This window comes from Carassius auratus, chromosome 20 (genome assembly GCF_003368295.1).
Source record: "Carassius auratus strain Wakin chromosome 20, ASM336829v1, whole genome shotgun sequence".
NCBI classification, from domain to species: domain Eukaryota; kingdom Metazoa; phylum Chordata; class Actinopteri; order Cypriniformes; family Cyprinidae; genus Carassius; species Carassius auratus.
This window is the reverse complement of record NC_039262.1, coordinates 19,582,456-19,592,178: the sequence shown is the minus strand read 5'-3', so window position 1 is coordinate 19,592,178 and position 9,723 is coordinate 19,582,456. Positions and strand designations below refer to the sequence as shown.

Here is a 9,723-nt window from a genome sequence, read left to right as displayed (position 1 = left end):
CTTTATTAAAATGATTACACACACACAATAACAATGTCATTGCATACTCGCACAGAAAGAAACAACATAAATAGCAAATACAACATAATGTTGTTTCTAGTCAATAGTGGGGGTTTTTTCTTTTGTTTACTGCTTGTTCTTAATTTTTTTTTTTTTTTTTTTTTTTTTAGATACGTTGACAAACTCATAGTTTGCTTCTAAAAGAAAATCTCAGCACCTTAATCTACAAAATGGGACATCGTTAAACGGCGGATTATTTGTTGTATAGTTTGTTGCTCGTTACCTTGTCATTTATATTTAGCATGTAACGTACAGGTTTTAGGGATGCCATTTCAACAATGTTCACGGTGATTAATAATGACGTTCTGAAAATCGTGGAATACCATCACGTGCCCCCCGCGATGCTTCCCCGCGTCTCTTCCCATACATGGCCGTAGGACCGAATGCCTCGCGGGGGTCTCTCCTCTCCGCGCCCTTCCATTCATGGCCACTCCGCTCTCAATGACGCTAGCGCTACCATATAAGGAGAGGGAAGTCCAGCGGGCGCCGGGCCACTCCTGGAGTATAAATTGACTGCGGCTCAAGGAGCTGTCTACCATTCACTCTCCAAGGGAACCAGCTCCTGGTGTTGATCTGGTAAGTAGGCTACAGCTAAAGCTTTCCCAAATGTCAAACTTCATTTAATGGGATGATCTTCTGAACGCTAGGATTTAAACTAGGTCAGTTCTGGTGCAATATCACTGGAATACTAATACAAATAATTGACTCTTGAGTAAAACAAACATTTCAGAGGCTTAGGGTTGTCAGTAATGCAAGAAATGTTAATGTTTTTACGTTTGAAACAGTCAAAAATGACAATGTCAGCATCTCAGGAGGTACGGAAATATGTTCTCCAAAAAGGAGTTTTAGAAGCATTTTCGGTGTCTCAAAGAACCTTTTACTTAACAGTTCTTAAGTGTGAAGAACTTTTGAATAATCTGAAGAACTTTTCTTTCCAGTATAAAGAACCTTTCATTCAATGGAAGTTCATGGAATCGTACACTTTTGGTTACCCAAAGAAACTTTCAGTGGAAAGTTTTTTTTCTTAGTGTGAAGAACATTTTATAATCTGAAACTTTTTCTAATATAAAGAGCCTTTTGAACAATGGAAAAGGTTCCATTGATGTTAAAGTTCCAGTCATAGATGCTTATGAAGAATTTCAGATGGTTTTGTGGTCTATTCTGAAGAGACAACACAAGCTTGGCAGGAATGCATACATAATGGTTTGGATTTTCACAGTATGTTCATACATGTAACTGCTCTTCATTTAGACTCCCAGCTGACACCATGTGTGACGACGACGAGACCACCGCTCTTGTGTGCGACAATGGCTCCGGCCTGGTGAAGGCTGGCTTTGCTGGAGATGATGCTCCTCGCGCTGTCTTCCCCTCCATTGTTGGTCGTCCTCGACACCAGGTACAATGGGGTTTTTTTTCAATGCAAAAATGGGCTATATTATAGATTTAATGAGGAATATTACTGAAATACTGACAATGTCTCTTCTCTAACAGGGTGTCATGGTAGGTATGGGACAGAAAGACTCCTACGTTGGTGACGAGGCTCAGAGCAAGAGAGGTATCCTGACTTTGAAATACCCAATTGAGCACGGTATTATCACCAACTGGGATGATATGGAGAAGATCTGGCACCACACCTTCTACAATGAGCTGCGTGTGGCCCCCGAGGAACATCCCACCCTGCTCACCGAAGCTCCTCTTAACCCCAAGGCCAACAGAGAGAAGATGACACAGGTAAACTTAGTTAAACATCCTCCAATACTGCACATTCACATGACTCTACAAAGACTGTTCAAATTCATTGATAAGTGACTAATAAATAACAAATGATTGCTTGATTGATTTTATAACACCAAAATGTAAACTACGGTATATTATTGCTTTTAATCTGCTCAAAAGGCATTGTAAACATTCACATGATTTTCGGTAAAGCTGCTTTGGAACAATGTGCATTGTGAAAAGCTCTATTTGAGAACTTGACACATTTCTGGCATCCTCTAATGTGCAGATCATGTTTGAGACCTTCAACGTTCCTGCCATGTATGTGGCCATCCAGGCTGTGTTGTCACTGTACGCTTCTGGACGTACAACTGGTGAGTATTAATACATGCATTGCAATACATCATTACTTGTAGGTTTTTCTGGAGCCTTAAAGATTTGTTGTTGTTTGAAGGCATTGTGCTGGACTCTGGAGATGGTGTGACCCACAATGTGCCCATCTATGAGGGTTACGCTCTGCCCCACGCCATCATGCGTCTGGATCTGGCCGGTCGTGATCTGACTGACTACCTGATGAAGATCCTGACTGAGCGTGGCTACTCGTTTGTGACCACAGGTGAGGATAAGGCATGCTGTCTCATTATTAGAGTTATCAAACCTGTATTGTAATTATATATACATAGTTTACACTGGAATCGTATTCTCCCAGCTGAGCGTGAGATCGTTCGTGACATCAAGGAGAAGCTGTGCTACGTCGCTCTGGATTTTGAGAATGAAATGGCCACTGCTGCTTCCTCCTCTTCTCTGGAGAAGTCCTACGAGTTGCCTGATGGTCAGGTCATCACCATTGGAAATGAGCGTTTCCGTTGCCCTGAGACTCTCTTCCAGCCTTCCTTCATTGGTGAGTGAAGTCATATTGTATCCGCCATGATAGTTTTTTTTTTTTTTCTGGTTCTATTTTTGTTTTGTTTTTACTTACATCCCTGAATTTTGCTTTAAAATTGTTCAGTGGTATTTAAGTATTACTTATATGCAATTATATATTTATACATATTTTGAATTAGCTTATATATATATATATATATATATATATATATATATATATTCAGTTTGAATTTAATTATAGTTTAAGTTTCAGTGATTTTATGTATTTTTTATTTTTATTATTATTTTATTATTTGTTTATTTTTTTAATATTTCTATTTACCATTTTTATGTCAGTTTAGTTATTCAAACTATTTTATTTCAGCTATTTGCCAATTCGGCATTAACTAATTTGAATTAAATTTTTGATTTAATACATTTATACTTTTTTATTTTTTTATTATTATTGTTATTTAATTTTATTTAGTTTTAGTATTTGAGTACTTCAAACTTTCAAACTTTTTAAGTTAGTTAACATTTTTTTTTTCTTCACTTAATATTTATATGAAACAGCATTGTTTTAATTAAATAAAAAAGTGGGGAGGAAAAAAAAAACTTTTTTAACAGTTTTAGTCATAATAACAATAGCTTTATTTTTAACTAACCAATAATGATTTTTCATACGTTCTAGTTTTTGTAATTGTGGTGTGCTTTTGTGATTTTCATTTTTTTTTTTTTTTTAAATCTACTTAACTTAGTTTAACTAATTTTAGTACTTACACTTTAACTTATTTTCAGTTATTTACCAAGGCAACATTTATATTTTTTATTTTATTCGTTTCTAATATTTATATTTTGTTTGAGCTTTATTTAAATGAACAAAAAAAACAATGTTCCAAGTTTTAGTGTTACTTAACAATAACAGCAGTTTTCCTCATACCCTAAGGTATGGAGTCTGCTGGTATCCATGAAACCACCTACAACAGTATCATGAAGTGTGACATTGACATCCGTAAGGACTTGTATGCCAACAACGTCCTGTCTGGTGGCACCACCATGTACCCAGGTATTGCTGATCGTATGCAGAAGGAGATCACTGCTTTGGCTCCCAGCACCATGAAGATCAAGGTAGAACGTTTATTCAGTAATTCAGATTTCCAGTCATCTTTTAAATTCAATTCAATTTAGTAAGATATTTGATCTGTAACCATCTTTCTTACAGATCATCGCTCCCCCTGAGCGTAAGTACTCCGTCTGGATCGGTGGCTCCATCCTGGCTTCCCTGTCCACCTTCCAGCAAATGTGGATCAGCAAGCAGGAATATGATGAGGCTGGCCCATCCATCGTCCACAGGAAGTGCTTCTAAGTGCCAGAACACCCATATTTCACGGCTGATTATGGATGCAAAGAACAGAAACTCTCAACATTACCTCCACCTGTTACAGATGCAGGCCTTTATTTTTCCTTGTACAGTATGTTTACACCAAAGTGAAATTTGTTTGTAGTTATTTACTGGATCATAAATACATTTGTATATGGATATTTATTGGTTTTTAAATAAACAAGACCACCAATTTGTGAAGAAATTAGGTTTTATTTTTATTTTTTTATTTTTTTTGGTGCTGCAGAAGAGTCACTATTTTAATTTGTCTTTAATTAATCTTTGTCATTTACTACAAGAAATGTAACACTTTGTTCATGAATACAGTGAATACAGGATTGCATAAAAGCCATATGTGATGAATTCATATTTGCGACTTCAATTAGCACCCAGTATAAAAATAGCTGCAGCTCTCTGGGAGGCAAAGCCAGATCAGAGGAGAACGCAGCTCATTGTCAAGATGCCCTCTTCAGGCTTACGAGGATTTTATTTTTATCTTACCTACACTATAAATATGAGCAAACGTTGATTGCCCAGTGTTGAATTTTGCAGCTTCAGTTATCAGTTGGATTCTAACAGGGATATCCCATGTTGTCATTAATTGTTTTTACCTCTCAATCCTAGTGGGTAGTCCTAAAGCGATTACTCACCAGAGTAAGTTCACCACAGGCGTTACCACAAATAGGCCTACCACTTCATCACCTGCAGGAGAGTTCACGTGAGGGTTAAGGAACTGTTCTTGATGTGAAGAGTTCAGACTAACCAACTCAGTCAGCTGTTTACAAAAATTAGGCCGGCACACATTTAATCATGTTTTTTTTGGAGAACGGAAAACATAATTATCATTTATAAACAGTGTGTGCAAACATGCAGACTTTCAGCTTCGTTTTTACTTTTTACTCCTGTCAAAAGTTAAATATGGCGGGAGCCTGACAAGTCTATTGCAATTTTGTACGTCTAGCTAAATTCACATCTAATTCATCTAATTCACCTTTTAAATTTGTTTTGTGAGATATAAAATAAAGTGATGTATAATTACAGGGCTTATTGCTTTATCAACGCACCGGCCGCAAATCAATCGATGTTGCCAAACGCCTGCTTGAAAAGGCTCTTAAATGTCTCCATGCACTAATTAGCATATATTATGTCACCACGTTCTATCAGCCCTTCAAATTAATTTCCTTTTTATACAGCTATTTTAAGACCGCCAAATTCACAATTAATTCCAAGTAAAAATTGTATTGCCTACATATTTTATTTTTCTTGTCAGATAACACGATTCATTAAGGTACAGCTACTTCCTGCTAAAATGTATAAGTCGTCTGACAAAATCAGCATACAAATAAATTGAGGATTACAAAACAGAGAAAATTTTACAAACTACAGTGTCCCTTATCTTGTATCCTTATCTTAGCAAAAAAATATATTGCCATAATAGCTGCTTGTCACAAAACATTAATTAAAGGGGTCTTATACAAACTCTTATGCAAAGTCTTGACTTGTTTAGGGTGAAGAACTAAAACATGCTCTCATGCTTGGTAGTTCGAAAAACATACTGGTTTGATGAAGACAGAAAAACTAAATGTAATGTGATTGGTTAGCTGTTCTGTTCTAGTGCATTGTAATTGGTGAATATTTTTTTTTTTTTGGCTAAATTACATTTTAGAAAGGATATCAACAACCGCTTAAAAATAGTCCAACGGTAATATGTATTATATTTATTGTTCTAACATTATAACATGAATTGCAGTGAAACTACTGAATTTATTTATACCATCATAATTGAAGTGTAAATTCTGCAGATTACATCATTGTCCAGTATTGTACTGTCAGCAATTTATAAAAAAATGTTTTCATAACTGTAAATACATATTTACATACACAAGTATTCAGGTGCATGTGTAATAACTGCGTTAAAATCCCCAGCGAGGATATCTGCTGCCAGGTTAAAAAAAAAACGAAATGGCGAAAACTTGACACTACAGCAGCACTTAATCTTCGTTGTCTCTTGCCTGATCCACCCAAACAAGTGTTCTAACCACGACCTCGCCCCTCCCAACCTTTCCGATTTCAGTGGGGAATTATTTTAATGATATTCTAATAGGTCACTTCCTGACGTCACAAAACCCGGAAAACAATGCTGTAGTCCAAACGAGCAGTTCACCGTAGATTTATTTTATTTATTTTTACCGAGATATCTCCCTTTGGAGTGTACTTTGATATTTTTAAATTTGTAGATCTTTTTAATGCCCAAGCATTCACGCTACAAACGGACTAAAACTAAAAAAGTGAAAAAGCACTATATGAACCCTTTAACTTTAAAGTCATTACATCAATAAAACCTTCAATTATTAAAAGTTGCATCAAGAGTCTAATTTGGTGACAAAACCCCAAAGTAACAACACTGAATTCGCCATGTAATACTGCATGAGCAATATTGTTATGTTGTTGTCTACTTCTGTTCGTCAGTTTTGGCAGCAATTGAAAAAGCACACTCTGGCTAGCTTAATTGTAAATAAGTAAAACGTTTGAAAGCCCTTCTGAAACGTTCTTACTTACCTTTTGGCTTTCTTCGCTGGTGTTCAAGACTTAATAAGCCTACCACCCACATTCGACAAACACTAACTCTAAACTCTAATCTCCCATTCTGTCACGCTAGAGAGTGAGTGAGTGACTGTGTCACTGCCGGAGACAGACCTCCCCAGTGATTTGAGTTTATCACCAATGATTTTTATTACGGATTAATCTGGGCATCTCTGGCATATTCGGAGAATAATGAAACGGAGAAATCCTGCTGTTCTGATCTCTCTCCAACAACCTGTCTGCGCGTGACGCGTGGAGGGGGGGGGGTGCAGTCTACTTAAAGCGGGATTAGCACGAGCCAAACATTATACTCCCCTGCGCTCAGGCTCAGAGCGACCTATCGTCCTGCTCGCGATACAGAAAATAGGAGGGCTTTAGACTAATCAGGACCTCAGAGGAGTGCGCCCTCCAGAGCGAGGCGTGGAGGACAAGGTGGACAGCAGCGACTAATCAATGCACTCGCCTGATACTACACTCGCCTTCTGTAGCTCGCGTTCGATTTTACACGCTCCACTGTGTTATATCGTCTCCGAATGAACAGCCATGGGGGAATGGACCATTCTCGAGCGTCTCCTGGAGGCGGCTGTCCAACAGCACTCTACTATGATCGGGAGGTGAGGAAAAAAAGTGGAAAATGTTTATTGATTACTTTTCACATTAAAAGAAAAAAATATTGAGGTCACTATACGCACTGACCCTGATAAATGAGGGGGATTGGCAATTGGAGCTAAACGTGCCCATTGTAAAGGACGGGAATAATTAAGATTTCCGTTGCTGTTTTTATAGTTATAACTGCACATTTTAGACAACAAACCGTGTGTGCCATCGGTAAGATTGCAGTTTCATGTCAGATCTGATTTGATTTCAAAGAAATGTTGTGCGCGCCCTGCATGGCTGGAAGCGCGCGTTTGCCTGTGGAGAGAGTTTCAGCACTGGACAGCTCCCCGCGTCAATCTGCACAGTCCAAAGAATAGAAAACCAAAATTCAAACCTGTTAGCTGGTTAACTGTAAATCACCATATCATATACATTAAAGGTTATATTTAACAGACATTGCATGCAGTTTTACTCTATAACTATATAGTGGCGTTTTTGAACGTGAAAGCATAAATTACCTCAAAAATAAGGGTGAAAAAATTGACACGACAGTAAATGTACAGTAAATGTAAAGTCGTAGTACACAAATTAGAAGACACTTTATAATTTACGGTGGAAATCCGTACAAGGGCGTTCACGTGTATAGGTGCACGCATGACATATTACATTTCAATAAAATACTGCATTTTTTCTCTCTCTCTCGCTAATAAGTCATGTACATTCATAGTGCATTTTATGTTATTTGGTTAATGCATATAGCATTATTCTAGAGCCATGTTTCTTACTACCTTAACCATACTGTGGATACGCTTACTATTTGTCCAGGAGTTTCATATTTGATGAAACTGAATTCATCATGTGGTCTTGTGTTTAACAATATGTATTAGTACATGCAGAGCAGAGCTCAGTACATTGTAGTTATTGGAATATTAATATTGTCAGATGACAGTATCAGTAGATAGTATCAGTACATCATTGGACTATTATTCATTTAATCAGTTAATATATGGTTATGGTTTTCACAGTGAATTTCTAAAAATCAAAGCAGAATTTAAATTAAGTTTTCTTATATTTCTTTTCTTGTTTTAACACGATTTTAACTTTACCACAAATGGCCATTTTTTAATGTATTTTTAATTAATCCATTTATTATTATTTATATATATATTTATTTATTTATTTCCATTTTTAAGTGTTTTGTATTCATTCGCTTGTTTTGACTTAACTGCTTGAGAATACTTTGGCAGATACACTATGAACTAAAATATTTCTGTCCTTGTGTTTAGGATCCTACTGACGGTGGTGGTGATCTTCCGGATTCTAATAGTTGCAATAGTAGGAGAGACCGTGTACGACGACGAGCAGTCCATGTTCGTGTGTAACACTTTACAACCAGGCTGTAACCAAGCTTGCTATGACAAAGCATTCCCAATATCTCACATTAGATACTGGGTGTTCCAAATCATCATGGTTTGCACACCCAGTCTGTGCTTCATCACTTACTCAGTGCATCAGTCTGCCAAACAGAAGGAGCGCCGATACTCGATGGTCTACCTGTCCCTTGACAAAGATCCCGATTCAATGAAACGAGACGACAGCAAAAAGATCAAAAACACCATCGTGAACGGAGTACTTCAGAACACGGAAAACTCCACCAAAGAATCCGAGCCGGACTGTTTGGAAGTGAAAGAGATCCCCAGTTCAGCCATGCGAACTACCAAATCTAAAATGAGAAGACAAGAGGGCATCTCAAGGTTTTACATCATTCAGGTGGTTTTCAGGAACGCGCTGGAGATCGGCTTCTTGGTGGGGCAGTATTTCCTGTACGGATTCAACGTTCCTGCCGTGTACGAGTGCGATCGCTACCCTTGCATCAAAGACGTTGAATGCTACGTTTCGAGACCCACTGAGAAAACCGTGTTCCTCGTCTTCATGTTCGCGGTCAGTGGGATTTGCGTGGTGCTCAACCTTGCAGAACTCAATCACCTGGGCTGGAGGAAAATTAAAACGGCGGTGAGGGGGGTTCAGGCCAGGAGGAAGTCCATATACGAGATCAGAAACAAGGACTTACCGCGGATGAGCATGCCGAATTTCAGACGCACCCAGTCGAGTGACTCTGCCTACGTCTAATGTTCCTTCATCAGTAGTTCATCAGAGCAGAGGTGCTCAATCCTGGTCCAGGAAGACCTCGGGATGAACATTTTGGATGAAACACACAGTTGAAATCTTGGAACAAATAGCTCACTCAAAAATTCTCGACCTCATGTCGTTTCAAATCTGTATGACTTTCTTTCTTCTGTGGAACACAAAAAAAGATATTTTGAAGAATGTTTTGGTCCATGCAATGAAAGTCAATGTGATAACACCTGACCCCATTGACCCTACTGAGATTTATCATTATTTTTTTAAATATCTTTATTTGTGGTCTACAGAACAACATTTGCATGAGTAAGTCATGACAGAATTTTCATATTTGGGTCCCAATAGCATCCAAAATGCATTTCTGGAGGACCCCGAGACCA

The 9,723-nt window shown here is 37.8% G+C and overlaps 2 protein-coding genes across 2 annotated transcripts; both read left to right on the top strand.

Moving 5' to 3' along the window:
- The first annotated feature begins 1,327 nt into the window (after positions 1-1,327).
- On the top strand, positions 1,328-4,226 carry LOC113121127 (actin, alpha cardiac muscle 1). The gene is made up of 7 exons (XM_026291370.1): positions 1,328-1,456; positions 1,552-1,791; positions 2,066-2,150; positions 2,231-2,392; positions 2,486-2,677; positions 3,587-3,768; positions 3,863-4,226. The coding sequence occupies exons 1-7, from the start codon at positions 1,328-1,330 to the stop codon at positions 4,004-4,006; spliced, it is 1,134 nt and encodes a 377-aa protein (XP_026147155.1). The 3' UTR covers positions 4,007-4,226.
- Positions 4,227-6,930: 2,704 nt separating this feature from the next.
- Positions 6,931-9,469, top strand: LOC113037855 (gap junction delta-2 protein-like). The gene is made up of 2 exons (XM_026195199.1): positions 6,931-7,218; positions 8,488-9,469. The coding sequence occupies exons 1-2, from the start codon at positions 7,148-7,150 to the stop codon at positions 9,329-9,331; spliced, it is 915 nt and encodes a 304-aa protein (XP_026050984.1). The 5' UTR covers positions 6,931-7,147; the 3' UTR covers positions 9,332-9,469.
- Positions 9,470-9,723: the final 254 nt, after the last annotated feature.